At 33.2% G+C, this 22,597-nt stretch overlaps 2 protein-coding genes and 2 long non-coding RNA genes across 4 annotated transcripts; 3 read left to right on the top strand and 1 right to left on the bottom strand.

Annotated features, from left to right (window-relative positions):
• Nucleotides 1-79: 79 nt before the first annotated feature.
• On the bottom strand, nt 80-2,835 carry LOC115891122 (general transcription factor IIF subunit 1). Its single transcript, XM_030911513.1, has 7 exons — nt 2,679-2,835; nt 2,458-2,627; nt 2,258-2,400; nt 1,985-2,186; nt 788-1,301; nt 413-668; nt 80-353 (listed from the first exon to the last, which is right to left on the bottom strand). Exons 1-7 carry the CDS (start codon nt 2,703-2,705, stop codon nt 139-141), a joined length of 1,527 nt encoding a protein of 508 aa, XP_030767373.1. The 5' UTR covers nt 2,706-2,835; the 3' UTR covers nt 80-138.
• A 530-nt stretch (nt 2,836-3,365) lies between these two features.
• LOC115891123 lies at nt 3,366-5,231 on the top strand. Its single transcript, XR_004051760.1, has 3 exons — nt 3,366-3,501; nt 4,258-4,411; nt 4,567-5,231. It is a non-coding gene; the product is annotated as an uncharacterized LOC115891123 (long non-coding RNA).
• Nucleotides 5,232-5,817: 586 nt separating this feature from the next.
• LOC115891124 lies at nt 5,818-7,214 on the top strand. The gene is made up of 2 exons (XR_004051761.1): nt 5,818-6,565; nt 7,053-7,214. It is a non-coding gene; the product is annotated as an uncharacterized LOC115891124 (long non-coding RNA).
• A 2,896-nt stretch (nt 7,215-10,110) lies between these two features.
• Nucleotides 10,111-22,305, top strand: LOC115891134 (poly [ADP-ribose] polymerase tankyrase). Its single transcript, XM_030911531.1, is given in 30 exon segments — nt 10,111-10,617; nt 10,727-11,255; nt 11,312-11,481; nt 11,541-11,624; nt 11,700-11,860; nt 11,916-12,047; nt 12,111-12,397; nt 12,963-13,076; nt 13,135-13,300; nt 13,358-13,577; nt 14,302-14,504; nt 14,506-14,535; nt 14,597-14,711; nt 14,821-15,024; nt 15,085-15,297; nt 15,400-15,590; nt 15,747-15,915; nt 15,973-16,096; nt 17,012-17,247; nt 17,977-18,077; nt 18,135-18,354; nt 19,079-19,311; nt 19,373-19,487; nt 19,597-19,800; nt 19,862-20,074; nt 20,176-20,366; nt 20,514-20,682; nt 20,740-20,863; nt 21,770-22,013; nt 22,188-22,305. Coding segments are annotated over 29 exon segments (5,352 nt in total). The 5' UTR covers nt 10,111-10,421; the 3' UTR covers nt 22,008-22,013; nt 22,188-22,305.
• Nucleotides 22,306-22,597: the final 292 nt, after the last annotated feature.

Here is a 22,597-nt window from a genome sequence, read left to right as displayed (position 1 = left end):
TACGTCAAATGTTATAATATCCAAGCCTTTTTGAAGTAACAAAAATATGCAAGGGACTCAAAAATAAAATATCTATTTATTTAACAAAATAAGTTTAATGTATATATGGATACTTAGGTATAAAGATATAAATAACAATTAAGTAGGCTTAATAGAAAGATACATCTTGCCCTTCAAAGTTTGCTTGATAGGATTGATTTTCTTCAGGATCTGCGTCATTATGTTGACCAGTTGTTCGCTAGACAGTCCAGTTTTCTTTGATTTGAATTTTTGGAGTAGTTCTGTAGTTGTCATTGGCTTTCTCATGAGATACTTCCTTACAGCATCTTCAGTTATACCAGACTCTGCCAAACCTTTTTAGGAAACACAAATAAATAATAAAACATTTAATATATTTTTATTAATAAAATACCTGGTATGAAGTTGGGTAGATCTAACTTAGTTTTTTTGCTGGGGCCTGCTAAAGCGTCGTTCACAATTTTCCTCTTGTTGTCAATTGTCGGTGTAGCTGACCTGCTGCTATTCTCGCTCTCTGGTTCAGGTTTTTCTTCTTTTTTACCTTTTTCCTTTTTGTCGCCTTTCTTCGCCTTTGCATCTTCGTCCGTAGAACTGTCTGAGCTGAAATTGTTATCGAGATCGTTTTCCTTTTTCTTTTTGTTATTGTCCTTCTGTAAAAATTCATTTTTAATTAAGTATGCAACCCAATGACAACCCTTGAAATTAAAGACCTTAGATCTTCTTTAGGATTTAGTGTATTGTTAGTTGCGTAAGTCTTTATCAAGCAAACCTTTTTGTCTTTCTTCTTTTTCTTCTTATCCTTCTCTTCTTCAGGCTTCTTCTCACCCTCATTCTCTTCTTTCTCCTCGTCCTCGTTACTTTTATCCTTGTCTTCCTTGTCGGAGTCTTCCGACTCTTCCTCGTCCGAATTGAGCAGCTTTTTCAAGCCTTTTTCTTCGGCCACCCCGTCCAAATTGACGTTTTCCGGCTCGCTGTCAGAACTGTCACTTATATAGTCCATCTCCCTGCCTTCTTCGTCACCATCGTCTGAATCTTCCAGAGCCTCCACGTCTGTATCTCTTTTCTTCTTGGGCTTCTTCGCAATACTTTTGCCTTTCTTCTTCTTTTTGTCTTCCTCTTCTTCCTCGGCTTTTTCTTCCGTTTCTGAGTCCGAGTCGCCTTCCGAACTGTTGATCCACTCGTCCATATCGGATATCTTCAATTCTTTGTCTTTTTTTGAAGTTTTCTTGCTTTTTTCACCTTCTTCATCTAGTTCTGTGTCGTCTTCACCTTTCAGTCTCTTCCTGAAGAAAGTTTTGTTTTTATTTAAAATCTTTATATGTACAGGGTGTCGCATTTTCGTGTGTTTTACGGGTTTTCGCAGATATGAGTAGTGATACCAAGATGTTACGGCTCTTAAAAAATTAAGTAGTGCATTTTTTACCTTGAAATGTGTTCCTTAATGTCATGCTAATATTTAAGGAGGTGATTCTTGGGCCTATTCTAAGAAATAAGCTTCATATTAATATATGTCCTAAACATCTTAACTTTTTAGATACAGGGTGGTAAAATTTTCTAATTTTTTTTTTATTATCTCTGATGGTATATTTAGAATAGGTCCAAGAATCACGCCCAAATATAAGCACGTCATTAAGGAACGCCCTGTATATGAAAATAAGTAGAGTATATAATTTTTAAAAAGCTCCATATCACGGCAATTAAAATAAAAACATCACAGAGTATCCCATTTAAAAAAAAAGTGTGAGTCATATTTCAAAAATGACAGCTACCAGTGTAAAAGTGTAAAACTGTTTTTTCTACGTGAAAAACTCTACAGGATACAGTTTTCACCTTATGCCAGGACAAATCTCTTTGTATCATCTTTAGTTTCATAAAAAAAAAGTAGCAAAGTAAAGTGAAAATCACATCTTTGTAGCTCCACATAAAAGAGAATCACTGTAAAACACCTAGTACATAATATACCTACCTCAACATAAGTGAAAAGAAATTTAAATGCTTGTTTCTTTTATTGAACTCCAATTCTGCCTCTTCTGCTGATAAAGATTTGTATCTCTGTATGGGCTGGAACTTGTACCATTCGTGTAAAGGAAATGCTTCAATACCTCCATCTTCTGCATGCGTGAAAACATAATATGCTGTGTTTTCTGAGACACCCCCTTCCCTGATTCCTAAAAACAATAAAAGGAATTAAATAAACACCTCTAAATTGCATTATGAGATAAATTCGTTAGTCTCAGACCTTTGAATTTCTTCACTGTGCTTCCGTGACTTTTTAAAATCCAAGGCTGATCATCGGGTCTATACTTTTTAGCTACAATACCCAGTTTTTTGCGTCTAGCTTCCTCTTTAGCCTCCCTACCGAACTCGGATCCCGCTCCAAACCTAGTTTTTTCAACAAATAATGTTATTCTACTCATATAAAACGTAATTCAAACAGACTTTGGCTGTTCCTCTTCGATCCCCTTGAACTCTTTCATGTTGTTCTCCCTTTCCATTTTCACGTGAGTCCATTTTCCAAAATCGACGCCCAACGTACCGTTGAATCTCATTACGTGGTACTTTCTCTGGCCGTTTTTCGGTACCCTTATGGAAAATTCTTGGACGGACGTCTAGAAATGGAATCAATAAGAAAACGATGGAGAAATGTGGTTTATAAATACGTTAGATCCTGATGGTACTGAAGCCATGATGACTAGGAACTGGTACAATTCTTTTTACAGAGTGTTTTTAAAAATTTAGGCTGAATAAAAGCATACTGTTATTTTATTTTTCTGTTATATGGCAATTTTATGATACTTTGATTCTTTGTCCTTGTTTATTTTAGGTGTTGTCTTTGTCTAACAATTAACCATAGATTAAAATTTGGAATCTCCCCTTTTTTCTGGACACTGGCTGAATGTCCTATATAAGTTCAAGCCACTTAAAAGTGGAAAGAAGAGGAAATTTGTATCAAATCTGTGGGTACTCATGTTGCGTGCCAAAAATATAAAAAAAGAAGAAGGGCATACTTTTATTCTGTGGTTACTGTTCATTTCAGCCCTGAAATACGAAAAAGAAGAAGAACGCTAGTGGCGCCATGGTGGAAAAAGTGAGACATTTTTGAACTAAAATTTTTTCCAATGTTGCCAAGATGTCAGCGAAATCCTGAAATTAATTTAAAGCAATATATTTCTAAAATGTAAGATGAATTGAAGCGTTACAAAATCATGATCAATGTAATAAGCATATAATACAAACTTTGTTTCAGTAGAATAAATAATATATTTTCTTTTAGGCACATCATTATTATTTATGCAGCGAAAAGTTACCATTTTGTTTTACATGTGTTCAATCTGACAACGTTGACAGTGAGTCATTTTCCGTTTAACAGCAAGCAGTTATGTCGCTCTTACAATTTTTCTGATATTTGATAGAAAAATTGATTTTTCTGTGCACTATTTGAGTTTATTCTGTTCCTTAAGGCCCGTTTAATCTCCTGAAAATGTAAGTACCCATTATCTTGCCTTTTTTCTACAGTTTTTTTTCACTTAAATCCTTCAATTACATCATCAGAAGCTGATACATTTTTTCCATTTTCATAATTTTCTTTTTCAAAATCGGGTGTATAAAATCATATATGCTTTCCTCGATCTCTCTATTGGACATTAAAACCGTAGTTACTTAGAATATTGCTTTATATTTAGAGATACTTCATATTTCTTGAATCACTTTTTTTTGGTATTGTTTGTGAGTTTAAAGATGTTTTTTATTCCTAAAGATAACTTTTTAGGTGTTTATTTATATAGGCAAACAAGTACGCCTTTTAGGATAAGTCAGTGTTAGTATACATAAAGGGGGTCCCTATTCTCAATAATTTTAATACTTTCGGATATAAAAATACTTTTACACGCATAATATCGTCCTATTGCTGCCAAAAGTCACTAACTAACATTTTCCGAACAACCAAAAATTCAATCACTAACTATATTTTGAAGTGGAGAATCGATTGAAAATGTCATCAGCTACGATTTTTGGCTATTTATGTTTTATTTTGATACCGAATAGTTACTAACTATAACATCTTTATGCAATGCAATTCATCTTTATCACAAAAGACGCGTTTTTCTCGGAAGTAACAAAAAGTAAGTTAGTGACTTTTGGCAGCAATGGGACGATATTTAATACTAGACACTGTCGTCGTATTTAAGTTAACAATTTTGCATTGTTTTAATATAATGCTTTAATAATTATGTTTTTTAGGAATATTAATAATACAAACAATACAAACCAACACTCACATAGAGACCATCTAAAAGAAGAGGCCTGGGTCACCCCTTGTATAATCCTGAAGTTTGGCCATCATTCTGATTTACAAGTTGTCCATTATTAGTTGTCTTCCATTATCTGATTAAAAGTAAGTTTTATTTATTATTTCATAATAATAATAAATCTATTAAATGTTTATTAACAAACCAACCATATTTTTTAAGATATATTTAATCTTAACAAAAAAAAACAATTATTATAGTATAATTATTGAAGTGTAATACTATTTATTTTTTTTTACAGATTATCCTCAACTAATCGATGGATGTATACAGTTCCAGGGCAGTACAGTTATCCTTGTCACAAATATTACCAACAATACATCAGGACTTATAAGTATATCTAAAATTTTATCAGTGGATTTCATGATTTCTATATTTAAAGTAGGAAAAAAATATCAGTGAGTCTCTGGGTTACATTTTTATGGTTCCTTATTATTATTTAGACCAACTATTTTTATTTTGAGCCAGTTTTTGGCTTTTGGTCACTTAAATTCTTTTTCTTTTTGGTATGATACCATCTACTTAGAATTTAACTTAATTATGTTTATGATTAACTTATTTACACTAGTTATTTATTTATAATAGCTTGCCTCCTATATTTTTTTGATTGTGGTTATCTCATCATTTTTCAATTCTATAAGCTATTCCAGTGACTGTTTTTTCTATAGATCTTATTTATTTGTCTTATTTATTTGGTATATACCCTGTACTTAGAATTTTAGTTCATTTTGTTTATGGTATAGTTAACTTTCATTTTTCTATAATAGCTTGACTCACATATGTGGGAATAATATCATTATTTACCAATTCTATAAAATGTTTCATAAACTGTGGTGTCACTTTTCTAATACTCTTGTGTTTTTTTGATAAAACTCACCGATTTGAAATTAAAAAATAAAATGTAAAGCATTACATGTCAGGACAAAAAACATTTTTAGATTAAGAATCTAGTGATAATAACGATAATAATAATCATCTAGATAATAACGTATTGCAGTAGAGTAATGTCAAATAAAATAATATTAGGAACATCCTAAAAAGTAACAGCGGCCGACCAAACCAAACCAGCCCACTAGATTCTTTATCAGAAAATGTTTTTTGTCCTGACATGTAATGCTTTACATTTTATTTTTTAATTTCAAATCGGTGAGTTTTATCAAAAAAATACAAGAGATAAAAAAGTTTCTAAACATACTAAACTATCCAAATTAATTTTTTTGCATGTGTTTGATAAGATTTTTCTTTAAATTTCGTTAACAAGAATGATAGGGGTAGTTTATTTCAACCCCTTCCACTCATTTTAAAAAAAGTGAAAAAATTACCAGAAAGTGTGTTTTCATAACAGTAATGCTTCCATAAAATTTTATTAGTCTATCTCTTTTCGTTTTCAAGATAAAAAATAAAAACATTATTTTTCCGCCATCTTTGTACCGCGATATCTCCCTAATGGTTGACTTTTGACCCAACGTTTATGAAGCAAACTACCCTTTATTTTGAACAAGGAATCGCCCCCTGAAGTTTTTCGCATTTGTTTTGAAACACCCTGTATATTTGTTTTTTTTTGTCATTCTTCTGAATTTTCTCACAATTCATCTCTCATTTTTATGCCACTTTGTCCAATTCATCATAGTATCTCTATTCCATTATTATTTATACTCATATTTTTTATTGGAATTCATCACTCTTCAATAATATTTCAACATTTGTATTGCCTGTATAGAATTGGTTATTTTTTTTTTCGTTTTTCATTTTTTTCAATTTATCATAACTCTATTTCACTATTTGTCTCTCATATTTTCTTCATTATCGGAATGCCATTCATGAATTCTATAAACCCCTCCATTGGTCGTATTTCTAAGTCTTTTTATATGTATATAACTACATATATAATTTTTTGTATTATTCTCCTAAAACTGTTCTAAGTTCATCGCTCGTTTTTTATACATATAGTTTTTTTTACACAAGGCCATTTTATTTCTATATTGTCTATATAGATTTTGTTGTTTATTTTACTGCTATTTGATATTTGATTTCATTTCTATTGATGGCTACATGGAATTCATAATTTTGGATTCATTTTCTTGTTGGTTTACTTTTCATTCTTTTTAAAATTGAGTTTTTGAATGGGATACTGTATTGCTTTGGAACAAAGACTTTTGGGACAGATGCAAATCAACAATCAACAGTGGATTGAGAATGAAATCAAATTCATCATTGAAGAGAAAGCTAAATGATTTTAGGTAAATTAGGTTTTTTTACGTGAAATATGTTCAATAAATATTTAATATTGTTGTATTTTGTTAAATATGTAGATATAAATGATTTAATTTCAAATAAAATTATTTGGCGCCATGTGTACTTATGTATAGGCAACTAAAGGTACATAAGTTTTTACATAATTTTTATTTTTAGGCAACTCTAAATACATTAAAGTGTATATAGAGTTGCCTATACACGGAATTTGATTTTTTTAATTTAATTTTTAACAGTTTTTTAATTATTAAAATCAAAATACTTTTCAATTACAGATAAGACTAACTTAAGTATAATTTTTCCTTGAATTAATAGTAATTTAAGGAAAAAGTTCTTTATACTACGAAAATTTCGATATATCTTGTAATATTTTTTGTACTCTGTAAATTAAATGGTTATTTAAAGTTATAGAAAAGTTTTTAATCAAGCTAGTTAGTGAACAAATAATTAATCGATTCTATATACTTATTACAGAATCAAGATTTTCTAGAAGGGTAGCTAGAAGATTTTCCTACTTCCACATAGACATCAGCATGTCCGCCAACACCTTGGATGTTAATATTCTTTTTATATTACTATTGTTAATAAAATGATGTATGTTAATAAATAAAAGTGTTATAATCAGTGATAAAAAAATAAAAATTTTATTTTACCTGTAGATATATTTACTTACTTTATTATTATGTATAATTATATAGAATAACTTATATTGTGTATAATTAGAATAGGATATAAATAATTTATTAGAATTTATTATTAGACCTAATATATATTGCAATTATTTACCCTGCCAACATGAATGTTCTATTCGAATATTTTGTAATAAATATTTAAATATATAAAACATGTGTTTTACTTATAGCAAAATTCCTTTACTATATCAAATAAAAGAAACAAATAAACTCTTAGAGCTTTTACTAAATATAATAAAATAAAATAGCAACCTAAAATATATAATGGCAAACTAAAAATAATACAATCGCAATAGGTATAAAATATACGTTAAAAAATTCGATTCTGAAAAATATTTCATACTTGTTCAAAATTAAATTTTTGATGACAAAAATTCACGAGATTTGGTTGCCCCATGCGAAATTTTTAAACACCTCCAACAAATTTTTAACATTGCAGAGAAAAGCTGAATTTTGTTGACTCTAACACTTTGACCTCGTTTTCGAAATTAAAACGCTAATAACTCCGTAACTAAAAGAGCTATCGGGGCGCGCTTGGTGCCATTCGATAGGGAATTCAACCCTCTATCTGCACACAAAATTACAACCCCCTAGTACACCCTTTATTTTTTGGGCCAAAAATTTTCTAAGGTTAACCCCTTTGCTCATTTTTGCTCCAAAAAATAAAGTATGCCGTAGGGGGTTGTAAGTTTGTGTACAGATAGAGGGTTGAATTCCCTATCGAATGGCACTAAGCGCGTTTCGATATCTTAATTAGTTTTTGAGTAATTAACGTTTTTGTAAATGAGTCTAACTGTTCGAGCTCGTTGGTCAACGATTTCCAATTTAAATCAAACGAGAAAAATATTTTTAAAAATGCTCTTTTTTGGTACTAGATATGACTGTTTTGAGGTAGAGGAAATCAAATCTATATAGAGAATCGTATAGTTCTAGACTATGAATGAGTTTATATGTTATTAAATTAATGTACTAATATTAATAAGGCAACTAGATTAATAATACTTATTGAACTTACATTTAAAATTTTGTTTTTTTTTCTCTTTTTGTAACCAGTAATACACCAATATTAATGTGTGTTCCGTTGTCTTTAGACTATTCAAAGGATTTAAAGGAAACTTTGAGGAAACTACAATAAAACTTTAATAAAATTTATTAGAAAAAAAAAAGTTTAAATTAACACAATTAATTATGGTTTTATTGTTAGACATATACAGCTCAAATAGCAGAAGTTCTTGGATGGCTTGTTGATTTTTCTATTGAATTTTCTTTCTGATGTATACCGGCCATCCGCTTTTCACATTTCCAGTAACTTGGGTATATTTCTAAAAAAAATAAAAAGATATTTATACAGTAAAAGAACATAAAGATATGTATATTTTCTAGCATATTAGCTGTGATATTAGGTAATTCCTTGGCTTCTTTTCACTATTCACTTTATACACAATTGCAACAAATTATAAAACACAACGAAACAATATGAAAAGAAACAGTTTACCTTATACCACTAACAAACAATAACAATAATACATTTCCAACAGTGTACAACAACCATTAATATCTAAATTATCTTATATCAAAGAAAAAAGCAGGTTCGGGAGGTACAGTGTAAGAATAGTATAGTTTTCTGAAGCATTATTTGTAGGATTCGTTTGAAGGCAACAATAAAAAGCAGAAGCAAGACAACAGGATTCCAATCTTGTTGCTAAAGCTTTTACTCTTTTTTGGCACACACTCGTTGAAAAGCAGAATACCATCGGCGAGGTTTTCTTGTGAAATTCTACGCAAGTTCACATCTTCCTAAAAGAAAATCTCATTCCTTTCCATTTTCCTTGATGTATTTTCCTTTCTTATCTTCATAAGGGGCTCTTATCACTGTATTAATACATCTGTATATCTGTAATAAAAAAAGTTACGTCTCTATACTTTATGTCTTCACAGATTACACTTAAAAATATGAATGGTAGATAAATAATATTAGCAATTATTTATGAAGTATATTATATACATCGTACATTTTAATTTAACCAGTAGATTTGTTATTAAACTGAAAATAAACCATTTATTTTATAATAGAAAAAAAATATATTTTTTCTAGGGTTAGAATAAAGTTTAGTATAAAATTCTATTAATAGATGGCTCTTACTTAAATTTTTTTGGGAACTAAAAATTACAGATTTCTTTAAAATTATAAGAAAATTTAAACCGAAGTTCAACTATTTAACGGTAGAGAGCACTAGCTGTTTTTTTTTTATAGAAATCTGTAAATGGCTATTTGAAATATTTAATCCACGATGGCGCCACCAGTACATAGTAAAAAGCAGAAACCTGTATTTGCTTACTTTTGAAACTTCCTGTACGATGGCGCCATAATAGTATTGACAGTAGTTCCAAAAATTCTCACTAAATCAGAATGGCGCTGTAATCAATTAAACGCGCCAAAGGAAAAATTTGAATAATGGGACCCTTTTTAATAGTTTTTAATACGTAAATATACAATTTCTGTGTTATTTTCTCGCTGTATACGTGTATAGTAAGCAGCCTGTGATAGTAGCATAAAATACCAAACTTACCAACTGTAGGAAACGTCTACGAGATTCAGGTACGTCTGCGTCGTATCTGTGAACAAGTGCAGCAAATAGACGCCTCAAAAGGTCAGCCGTGGGTCAGCCACTTAAAACACACCATGATAAAATATACAAACTAGCTCACAAACCCTCCTTACCTGATATACCCTTTACCATTACCTTGGGATTTTTGAGCTACATTTGGTGGTCTGTTAATTTTTAAACAAATTAGAGTAGTTTGACGTCAACGTCCTTGTCTTCTGACGTAACAGCCCACCAAATAAAAAGATTAGGCCATACGTCCTCGTTTCCGTTTCCAGACAATCACTTGAGAAAGACGAAGATAAAAATAACCGTCTCGTATCGAGAACATTTCCCATTCCAGTTCCACAATTTTATCGACGGCTGCTTTCGATCAACAAACAAAGAATCAAAAACGGTATGACTCAACGTGTTTGAGCCAAAATATTACAAAATAGTGATGCAAAAAAGACTTTCACCCGACCTATAATCACAATCCGTCGCGTCGTGGTGTTCCGAGTCCAGGAATTCGCGATTTTTCGCCATGTTTTAATGCACGGAGTGTTATGGCGACCAGCAGCAGAAGAGATGTGCTAAAAACATCCATGGACCCTCTACCCAGTGCCAACGATCCCCTAAGGGACCTTTTCGAGGCTTGCAAAGTGGGCGATATAGCCAGGGTCAGGAAATTGGTCACTCCAACGACAGTTAATGCCAGGGACACGGCCGGGAGAAAGTCAACCCCTTTACATTTTGCTGCAGGTAGGTTTTAAAACAGTTACAATTAATATATTCGCAGTTTTTAACGGTTTCCTTGCATTAATAACTCGTTCAATGCCTGAGAAACACGTGAAAGATAATAAAATTACAGGGTATGGTAGAAGAGATGTCGTAGAGTTTCTTCTGTCAGCTGGGGCTTCAATACAAGCCCGAGACGATGGAGGTTTGCATCCTCTACACAACGCCTGCTCCTTTGGCCATGCTGATGTAGTCAGGCTGCTTCTTGAAGCTGGTGCTAGTCCTAATACCCGAGACAATTGGAATTATACACCCCTACATGAAGCAGCGATTAAAGGAAAGATAGATGTTTGCATAGCGTTACTACAGCATGGAGCTGATGTAAATATACGTAATACTGAAGGAAAAACACCATTAGAAGTGGCAGATTCAATTACAAGGCCGGTTTTGACTGGGGAATACCGTAAAGATGAACTTCTAGAGGCTGCAAGGTCGGGTACAGAAGACAGGCTGTTGTCATTGTTGAATCCGTTGAATGTAAACTGTCATGCTAGTGATGGAAGGAGATCTACGCCTTTGCATTTGGCTGCAGGGTATAATAGGGGTAGAGTAGTGCAGTTGCTGTTGCAAAACGGAGCTGATGTTCATGCCAAAGATAAAGGGTAAGTAAAAAAGTGCTTTGTATATTTATTTTGATTGTTTATTCTATATTTTCTAGTGGTTTGGTTCCACTGCACAACGCCTGTTCGTATGGACATTTTGAAGTGACAGAAATGTTGATAAAACATGGTGCAAATGTCAATGCTAATGATTTGTGGGCTTTTACCCCATTGCATGAGGCAGCCTCGAAGTCTAGGGTGGAAGTTTGTTCTTTGTTATTGAGCGAAGGTAAGAAAATTGGAATTTTTGAGGTTATTTATTAAAAAAAAATGTTCTTTTCACATTAGGTGCTGATCCTTATCAAATAAACTGTCATTCAAAGTCTTCTATTGATGTTGCGCCAACCAGAGAACTTCAAGATAGATTAGCCTGTAAGTTTCATTAAAAAAAAAATGTTATAGTTTCCTCTTAAGTCACATATTCTCAAAATCTATGATTTTTTTCAGATGAATTTAAGGGTCATTTGCTGTTAGAAGCTGCCAAACAAGCTGACAATACTAAACTTAAGAAATACCTCACTGCCGATATTGTAGGGTTTAAGCATCCCTATACAGGGGACACAGCTGTTCATGTCATTGTTGCTTCCATGTACCCCAAAAGGAAACAGGTAAAATTTCATTTTCAAACTCGTATTGTGATTAATAAAATGATTTTTTTCACAGCTTCTGGAGTCTCTCATTCGAAAGGGTGCGCCTCTGAACGAGAAAAACAAAGAATTTCTCACTCCTCTTCACATAGCAGCCGACAATTCGTACTATGATCTCATGGATGTTCTTCTAAGAAACGGAGCAAAAGTAGTTCAAATATATCAGTCTTATTTTCGGGAATTAGTACAATTTTTTTTTCTCGCCCTGTAGGTGAATGGATTGGACGGTTTGGGCCAAACAGCTCTTCACAGATGTGCCAGAGATGACAACGTCCAAGCCTGTAGGATTTTGCTGTCTTACAACGTCGATACGAGCATAGTTTCATTGCAAGGATACACTGCCTCGCAGGTTGCTTCCGAAAACGTGTTGAAAATCCTTCAAGATCCGCCTGCAGTTCCTTCTGATGTTGAAGGCCAGTTGCTGGAAGCAGCAAAAGCTGGTGATTTGGACCAGGTTCAGAGATATTTGGGGTCATATCCGCACATAGTGAATTGCAGGTAAAAAAATACCCACTAAGAGTAAATTCTCCGCGATAAATTCAAAAATGCATTCCCGATAATTTGAAAATACGTCCCCACAATAGATTCCAAAATATCTAACAAAGCCAAAAATATGTAACTCCCGATGAATTCAAAATCACGTTTCCCACGATAAAATCAAAAATACCTTCCCCGCGATATATTCAAAAATACGTCCACACGATAAATTCAGAAATACGCTCCCTCTCCGTAAATTAAAAAACGAGCTACCCGCGATAAATTCAAAAATATCCATCCACGAATAAATTCAAACATACACTCCCTCGCGATGAATTCAAAAACTTGTTTTGCGCGATAAATTCAAAAATTCACTCTACAATAAATTTAAAAATACATTCCTTCGCTATTAATTCAAAACCGAGCTACTCGCGATAAGATCCAAAACATACTCACGAAAAATTCAATCATTCTGCGATAAATTCAAAAATACACTCCTCCACAATAAATTCTTGACAAATAGAAGAGTTGTCCGCTTGATGGACCTATAACTTTTTAAATTGTTCTCCAATTTGTGTTTTTTTAGAGATTTGGACGGTAGACACTCAACACCTCTACATTTTGCCTCCGGCTATAACAGAGTGCAAGTGGTGGAGTTTTTACTACAGCAAGGAGCTGACGTCCATGCCAAAGACAAAGGGTACTATTACGCTCTTTTTTTAAAAGAAATATTTTGTTTTAAAATAAAAATTTTACAGTGGTCTAGTTCCTTTACACAATGCCTGTTCCTACGGACACTATGAAGTGACTGAATTGCTGGTAAAACATGGTGCAAGTGTCAATGTGGCGGATTTGTGGAAATTTACCCCACTGCATGAAGCGGCTGCTAAAGGAAAGTATGAAATTGTCAAACTACTTTTGAAGGTAATTATTTTTCTTTATATATTTTTTAAAAATTGGCGTATAATGTTTTTGTCATAGCATGGTGCTGATCCAAGTAAAAAGAACAGGGACGGCGCTACGCCACTGGATTTGGTCAGGGAAGGAGATCAAGACGTGGCCGATCTTCTGAGAGGTAACGCAGCCTTGTTAGATGCGGCCAAAAAAGGAAACTTGGCCAGGGTTCAGAGGCTGGTAACCGCGGAGAATATTAACTGTAGGGATGCTCAAGGGCGCAATTCTACACCTTTACACCTAGCAGGTACTTACTATTTTTTCTTTAATTTATATTAAAGACCAAAAAGTCCTTTTTATTTCTTTTATTAAAGTTTTTGTCAATAATTATATTCGTAAAATACAGTTCCCGCGATAAATTCATCAATAAATCCAGCATACTAAATTCAAGAATATGGTCATAATTCATAATAAATTTAAAAATATACTCGCAATCCTTACTTGCGATAAATTCAAAAAATTCTCCGCGATAAATTCAAAAATACATTCCCCATAATAAATTCAAAAATTTGCGCTTTAGAATAAATTCAAAGGTATACTATTTCGCAATGAATTAAAAACACACTACCTGCGATTAATTCAAAAATACTCTCCTCGCGATATATTCAAAAATTTGCGCTTTACAATAAATTCAAAAATATACTCTCTCTCAGTGAATTAAGAACACGATAAATTCAAAAAACTCCCCGCGATAAATTCAAAAATACATTCCCCATAATAAATTCAAAAATTTGCGCTTTAGAATAAATTCAAAGGTATAGTATTTCGCAATGAATTAAAAATACAGTACCAGCGGTTAATTCAAAAATATACTCTCTCAGTGAATTAAGAATACGATAAATTCGAAAATACATTATCGCTACAATAAATTCAAAGATATACCTCAAGATGAATTCAAAAATAATTTCACTACATTAAAAAAAATCCTTAATAAAGTTCTTGTTAGTAATTATACTTCTTTTAATCTGTAGCTGGATATAATAATGTAGAGGTAGCAGAATACCTCTTAGAAAACGGTGCGGATGTCAATGCTCAAGACAAAGGAGGTCTGATACCTCTACACAACGCTTCAAGCTATGGCCATCTGGACATAGCCGCCTTACTAATCAAATTCAGCACTGTAGTGAACGCGACTGACAAGTGGGGATTCACCCCGCTACACGAGGCTGCTCAAAAAAGGCAGGACTCAGCTCTGCGCTTTATTGGTGAGTGTTTAAAAATGTATTTTGGAAACCGAGTGACGATATTTTGGTTTTTGCGTTGCAGCTTGCTCATGGGGCGGATCCCTTCATGAAAAATCAAGAGGCACAAGCTCCGGTAGATCTGGCGTCCGCCGATGACGTCAGGTGTCTGTTGCAAGATGCTATGGCATCCCAGCAAGGTAAGGTCTTGGTCTTGGTAAAAAATTTTTCCAAAAATATGAATTAATTATTTCTAAGTGGTATGCAAGGGAAAAAAGGATCTTTAACCAAAGTAACTTCATTTTTCAGGTGTACCCACCACAGCAGCGACCATATCACGACCACCCTCGATAGCCTTACCCGCTCATTCTCCCAGTCCTTCCATAGTACCGTCGACACTAAGTACTGCCACGACAGGAGTAACTGTCGAAACTGTTGTCATGCCGTCAGGCGCAGCCGTCCAACTTATGATCCCTGTAGTACCGGCCGGTAGCCGAACCAGCATCGTAGAGAGTAAAATATTTTTTTTTTTAGGTTAGATTCACTAAATGGTGAGTTTTTAATGTTTTTTAGGTAGTGGGTCTTCAGTAAAGCTGGAAAATGTCTCCGAAGATGTTAGTGATATATGTTCAGTGGCTAAATTCCTGACCAGTTTGAATTTAGAACATTTGTTGGATATTTTCGAAAGGGAGCAGATAACTTTGGATATTTTGGCTGAAATGGGGCACGAAGATTTGAAACAGATTGGGATATCTGCTTATGGGTTCAGACACAAACTCATCAAAGGTGTTTTTCTTCCACTATATAATTTTATTAATATTTTTCAGGGTTTTTTAATAAAAGACAATAAAACATAACAACTCTGTCATTATTTTATTACTAATTTAGGAATGGAAAGACTGGTGGCCAATTGCGGAGGATTATGGACCACGCCCACAAACCCTGGCACTCTATTGGTCGATCTGTTGACAGATGATAAGGAATTCATAACAGTCGAAGAGGAGATGCAGAACAGCATCAGAGGACACAGAGATAACGGTCATGCAGGGGGTGTTTTCTCCAGATACAACATAGTTAGGGTGAGTTTTATAGAAAAACAGAGAGTTAGAGAGATAAAAAAATAAAAAATAAATAAATAAATGAAAAAATAAAAGAAAAAGGAATAAAAAAATTAAAAAAATAAAGAAATAAAAAAATAATAAATAATGATAAATTTTATTTTTGTTTTTTTCTAGATTCAGAAAGTCCAAAACAGGAAACTTTGGGAAAGATACAGCCACAGAAGACAGGAAGTTGCTGAAGAAAATAATAATCAACCTAGTGAAAGGATGCTGTTCCATGGATCGCCCTTCATCAATGCCATAGTTCAGAAAGGGTTTGATGAAAGACATGCTTATATAGGAGGTAAAAAATTATTTTTATAGATTTTTTGTAGCTATAAAATGATTTTAAATATTGCAGGGATGTTTGGAGCCGGGATATACTTTGCCGAACATTCTTCTAAAAGTAACCAGTACGTTTACGGTATAGGAGGTGGTACAGGGTGTCCCACTCATAAAGATAGGAGCTGTTATGCGTGTCACAGGTAGGGGCTTTATTTTGGTACTATTTTTTCCAAATTTTTGTGTTATTCGTTGTCAATAAGTTTAAAAAGATAATGAAACATACATTATAATATACAGGGTGTTTCAAATTCGGCTCTCGCCTAGTATCTCTTACCGTTTCAGCAAAAAAACTTAGAAATAAACTGAAATTTACCACAATTTATTTATAAAATTACTTTGTTCGAAAAATTACACATAAATACAAAAAAATCTTTTTTTTTTTTCATTTTTATCAAACCGTCTTGCTTCGTGTATACAGGACGTCCTAGAATTTTGGATACACACTAAAAAAAAGTTTTACTCAAGAGTTATGTGGTCTAATTTTTCAAAATTTGTAAAAAAATGATTTTTTTTCCGTATAGATCCCAACAAATTCTAGGACAACCTGTATAACACATATAGAATTAATTACGCCCATTCCTTCTACTTAATAAAAGATTTTTATTATGTTTATCACAAAAGCACTTTTACTAGTTTCTTCACGAACTACCCTCGTTATTATATTTAATTATTATTTATTTATATTTTTTTTTGGCAAAATCTCCTTTATTTTTGTATTATTTTAACTAGTATATTTTCTTTCAGTTCGGCAAGCGTTTTGCCTTCATTAAAATACTGTTCCATAAGATAATGAAGCTGAATATTAATATACAGGCTGCGCAAAAAGTCAAATAGCTTTTTGGGCATCCTGTAACCACATTTTTTATTTACTTTTAAAAATACTAAGGTAAATAAGTGCCATAAATGCCTTTAAATGTCACACCGAGATCCCAATGATACAAGTCGAATTTTAAACACCCAGTAGAGGGGATAAAAATATATTCCAGTAGTTATTTGAAAATTATAAAAACATGCATAAAATAAAATCATAATTTTACCTTGATTTTCTTCGCCAGACATTTGTTGCTGTGCCGAGTGACCTTGGGCAAGTCGTTCCTCCAGTTCAGCGCCATGAAGATAGCGCATGCGCCCCCAGGACACCATTCCGTAGTCGGTAGGCCTTCGGCGGGAGGCCTAAACTTCCCCGAGTACGTGATATACAGGGGGGAGCAAGCGTATCCGGAATATTTCATAACCTATCAGATCGTCAAGCCTGAAGACTATTCCGCCGGTCCGGAATCAGACGTCAGGTGATTTGAGGTTAGTTTTTTCGATAAATTATTATTTTTTAACTAACCTATAACATTAATTATCAATTCACGATATCGATATTATTGAAAGTACCGCCCATCCCTAATATTATCGATATTTTAAAAAAATTGCACATCCCTAATGGAATTGGGAAAATGTTAATTTTTTTTTCTGAAATTTTCAGGAAAAATGGCTGATGCTGGAACGCTCGAGATCATACAAAGATCTTTTCTGTAGTCTGATGTATAATATGATGAAATGTCTCGTACCGACAAGGAAAAAATGCAGTTGCGCCACGCAAACTACGCAAAAAAAGTAACTGTAGGGCTGGTGTATTTTCGAAAAAAATCGATAGTAAAAAACTTTTACTTTTACATAATTTTATCGGTAAATTTCGGTATTAAAGTCATAAAAAATCTCCCTCGTTTGAAATTTTATAAGATAAATTTTGTAAAAACATGATTTTTTTCTTTATACATACAGACATACGATTTCTAAAAAAATGTGTTCATTATTACTAGGAGAATAATAATTATATTTTGTTCTTGGGCTAAATTAAAATAAATTAGTCCAGACATTTTGGCGGATTCAAAATATTTTTGACTATTTATTTTTTCCAGAATTTTAGCATTGATTAAGACGTTTTACTTTTTATCATATACCGTATGATCGAAAAAAAAACGGCGTCCGCCATTTTTTATATGAAACGACAGCGATCTTCATTTCATAGCCATCGCTGACGCCGGTACCAATCATTATTGGTGGAAATTTACCCCACTGCATGAAGCGGCTGCTAAAGGAAAGTATGAAATTGTCAAACTACTTTTGAAGGTAATTATTTTTCTTTATATATTTTTTAAAAATTGGCGTATAATGTTTTTGTCACAGCATGGTGCTGACCCAAGTAAAAAGAACAGGGACGGCGCTACGCCACTGGATTTGGTCAGGGAAGGAGATCAAGACGTGGCCGATCTTCTGAGAGGTAACGCCGCCTTGTTAGATGCAGCCAAAAAAGGAAACTTGGCCAGGGTTCAGAGGCTGGTAACCGCGGAGAATATTAACTGTAGGGATGCTCAAGGACGCAATTCTACACCTTTACACCTAGCAGGTACTTACTATTTTTTCTTTAATTTATATTAAAGACAAAAAAGTCCTTTTATTTTTTTTATTAAAGTTTTTGTCAATAATTATATTCGTAAAATACAGTTCCCGCAATAAATTCATCAATAAATCCAGCATAATAAATTCAAGAATATGGTCATAATTCATAATAAATTTAAAAATATACTCGCAATCCTTACTTGCGATAAATTCAAAAAAACTCTCCGCGATAAATTCAAAAATACATTCCCCATAATGAATTCAAAAATTTGCGCTTTAGAATAAATTCAAAGGTATACTATTTCACAATGAATTAAAAACACACTACCTGCGATTAATTCAAAAATACTCTCCTGGCGATATATTCAAAAATTTGCGCTTTGCAATAAATTCAAAAATATACTCTCTCTCAGTGAATTAAGAACACGATAAATTCAAAAAACTCCCCGCGATAAATTCAAAATTACATTCCCCATAATAAATTCAAAAATTTGCGCTTTAGAATAAATTCAAAGGTATAGTATTTCGCAATGAATTAAAAATACAATACCGGCGATTAATTCAAAAACATACTCTCTCAGTGAATTAAGAATACGATAAATTCGAAAATACATTATCGCTACAATAAATTCAAAGATATACCTCAAGAGGAATTCAAAAATAATTTCACTACATTAAAAAAAATCCTTAATAAAGTTCTTGTTAGTAATTATACTTCTTTTAATCTGTAGCTGGATATAATAATGTAGAGGTAGCAGAATACCTCTTAGAAAACGGTGCGGATGTCAATGCTCAAGACAAAGGAGGTCTGATACCTCTACACAACGCTTCAAGCTATGGCCATCTGGACATAGCCGCCTTACTAATCAAATTCAGCACTGTAGTGAACGCGACTGACAAGTGGGGATTCACCCCGCTACACGAGGCTGCTCAAAAAGGCAGGACTCAGCTCTGCGCTTTATTGGTGAGTGTTTAAAAATGTATTTTGGAAACCGAGTGACGATATTTTGGTTTTTGCGTTGCAGCTTGCTCATGGGGCGGATCCCTTCATGAAAAATCAGGAGGCACAAGCTCCGGTAGATCTGGCGTCCGCCGATGACGTCAGGTGTCTGTTGCAAGATGCTATGGCATCCCAGCAAGGTAAGGTCTTGGTCTTGGTAAAAAAATTTGCCAAAAATATGAATTAATTATTTCTAAGTTGTATGCAAGGGAAAAAAGGATCTTTAACCAAAGTAACTTCATTTTTCAGGTGTACCCACCACAGCAGCGACCATATCACGACCACCCTCGATAGCCTTACCCGCTCATTCTCCCAGTCCTTCCATAGTACCGTCGACACTAAGTACTGCCACGACAGGAGTAACTGTCGAAACTGTTGTCATGCCGTCAGGCGCAGCCGTCCAACTTATGATCCCTGTAGTACCCGCCGGTAGCCGAACCAGCATCGTAGAGAGTAAAATATATTTATATTTTAGGTTAGATTCACTAAATGTTGAGTTTCTAATGTTTTATAGGTTCTGGGTCTTCAGTGAAGCTGGAAAATGTCTCAGAAGATGTTAGTGATATATGTTCAGTGGCTAAATTCCTGACCAGTTTGAATTTAGAACATTTGCTGGATATTTTCGAAAGGGAGCAGATAACTTTGGATATTTTGGCTGAAATGGGGCACGAAGATTTGAAACAGATTGGGATATCTGCCTATGGGTTCAGACACAAACTCATCAAAGGTATTTTTCTTCCACTATATAATTTTATTAATGTTTTCAGGGTTTTTTAATAAAAGACAATAAAACATAACAACTCTGTCATTATTTTATTACTAATTTAGGAATGGAAAGACTGGTGGCCAATTGTGGAGGATTATGGACCACGCCCACAAACCCTGGCACTCTATTGGTCGATCTGTTGACAGATGATAAGGAATTCATAACAGTCGAAGAGGAGATGCAGAACAGCATCAGAGGTCACAGAGATAACGGTCATGCAGGGGGTGTTTTCTCCAGATACAACATAGTTAGGGTGAGTTTTATAGAAAAACAAATAGAGTTAAGAAAACAAATAGAGATAAAAAAAATAAAAAAAACAAAAAATAAATTAAAAAAACAAAAAAAAATAAAAAAAATTATAAATAATGATAAATTTAATTTTTCTTTTTTTCTTTTCTAGATTCAGAAAGTCCAAAACCGAAAACTTTGGGAAAGATACAGCCACAGAAGACAGGAAGTTGCTGAAGAAAATAATAATCAACCTAGTGAAAGGATGCTGTTCCATGGATCGCCCTTCATCAATGCCATAGTTCAGAAAGGGTTTGATGAAAGACATGCTTATATAGGAGGTAAAAAATGATTTTTATAGATTTTTTGTAGCTATAAAATGATTTTAAATATTGCAGGGATGTTTGGAGCCGGGATATACTTTGCCGAACATTCTTCTAAAAGTAACCAGTACGTTTACGGTATAGGAGGTGGTACAGGGTGTCCCACTCATAAAGACAGGAGCTGTTATGCATGTCATAGGTAAGGCCTTTTTTTGGGTACAATTTTTATCAAATTGTTGTGTTATTCATTATAAATATTTTTAAAAAAATAATGAAACATACATTATAATATACAGGGTGTTTCAAATTCGGCTCTCACCTAGTATCTCTTACCGTTTCAGCAATAAAACTTAGAAATAAACCGAAATTTACCGCAATATATTTATAAAATTACTTTGTTCGAAAAAATGACACATAAATACAAAAAATCTTCTTTTCTTTTCATTTTCATCAAACCGTCTTGCTTCGTGTATACAGGATGCCCTAGAATTTTGGATACACACTAAAAAAAGTTTTATTCAAGAGTAATGTGGTCTAATTTTCCAAAATTTGTCAAAAATTCGATTTTTTTCCGTATAGATCCCAAAATATTCTAGGACAACCTGTATAACATATATAGAATTAATTACACCCATTCTTTCTACTTAATAAGATATTATTATTATGTTTATCACAAAAGCACTTTTACTAGTTTTCTTCACGAACTACCCTCGTTATTATATTTAATTATTATTTATTTATAATTTTTTTTGGCAAAATCTCGTTTATTTTTGTATTATTTTAACTAGTATATTTTCTTTCAGTTCGGCAAACGTTTTGCCTTCATTAAAATACTGTTCCGTAAGATAACGAAGCTGAATATTAATATACAGGCTGCGCAAAAAGTCAAATAGCTTTTTGGGCATCCTGTAACCACATTTTTTATTTACTTTTAAAAATACTAAGGTAAATAAATGCCTTTAAATGTCACACCGAGATCCCAATGATACAAGTCGAATTTTAAACACCCAGTAGAGGGGATAAAAATATATTCCAGTAGTTATTTGAAAATTATAAAAACATGCATAAAATAAAATCATAATTTTACCTCGATTTTCTTCGCCAGACATTTGTTACTGTGCCGAGTGACCTTGGGCAAGTCGTTCCTCCAGTTCAGCGCCATGAAGATAGCGCACGCGCCCCCAGGCCACCATTCCGTAGTCGGTAGGCCTTCGGCGGGAGGCCTGAACTTCCCCGAGTACGTGATATACAGGGGGGAGCAAGCGTATCCGGAATATTTCATAACCTATCAGATCGTCAAGCCCGAAGACTATTCCGCCGGTCCGGAATCAGACGTCAGGTGATTTGAGGTTAGTTTTTTCGATAAATTATTATTTTTTAACTAACCTATAACATTAATTACCAATTCACGATATCGATATTATTGAAAGTACCGCGCATCCATAATATTATCGATATTTTAAAAAAATTGCACATCCCTAATGGAATTGGGAAAATTTTAATTTTTTTTCTGAAATTTTCAGGAAAAATGGCTGATGCTGGAACGCTCGAGATCATACAAGGATCTTTTCTGTAGTCTGATGTATAATATGATGAAATGTCTCGTACCGACAAGGAAAAAATGCAGTTGCGCCACGCAAACTACGCAAAAAAAGTAACTGTAGGGCTGGTGTATTTCGAAAAAAATCGACAGTAAAAAACTTTTACTTTTACATAATTTTATCGGTAAATTTCGGTATTAAAGTCATAAAAAATCTCCCTCGTTTGAAATTTTGTAAGATAAATTTTGGAAAAACATGATTTTTTTCTTTATACATACAGACATACGATTTCTAAAAAAATGTGTTCATTATTTCTAGGAGAATAATAATTATATTTTGTTCTTTGGCTAAATTAAAATAAATTAGTCTAGACATTTTGGCGGATTCAAAAT

The sequence above is a fragment of the Sitophilus oryzae genome, unplaced genomic scaffold (assembly GCF_002938485.1).
Source record: "Sitophilus oryzae breed Bouriz unplaced genomic scaffold, Soryzae_2.0 scaffold_966_pilon_pilon, whole genome shotgun sequence".
Lineage (NCBI taxonomy): Eukaryota > Metazoa > Arthropoda > Insecta > Coleoptera > Curculionidae > Sitophilus > Sitophilus oryzae.
This window is presented reverse-complemented; position numbering and strand designations above follow the sequence as displayed.

Excerpts from the sequence above, each read along its gene's own strand:
- LOC115891122 (XM_030911513.1), bottom strand. The coding sequence starts at position 2,705 with ATGGCTTCAGTACCATCAGGATCTAAC. Across the intron at positions 2,628-2,678 it reads CAGTACCATCAGGATCTAAC|ACGTCCGTCCAAGAATTTTC; the intron begins GTATTTATAAAC and ends TTCCATTTCTAG. Across the intron at positions 1,302-1,984 it reads TTCTTTTCACTTATGTTGAG|GAAGAGACTGAAAGGTGAAG; the intron begins GTAGGTATATTA and ends AACTTTCTTCAG.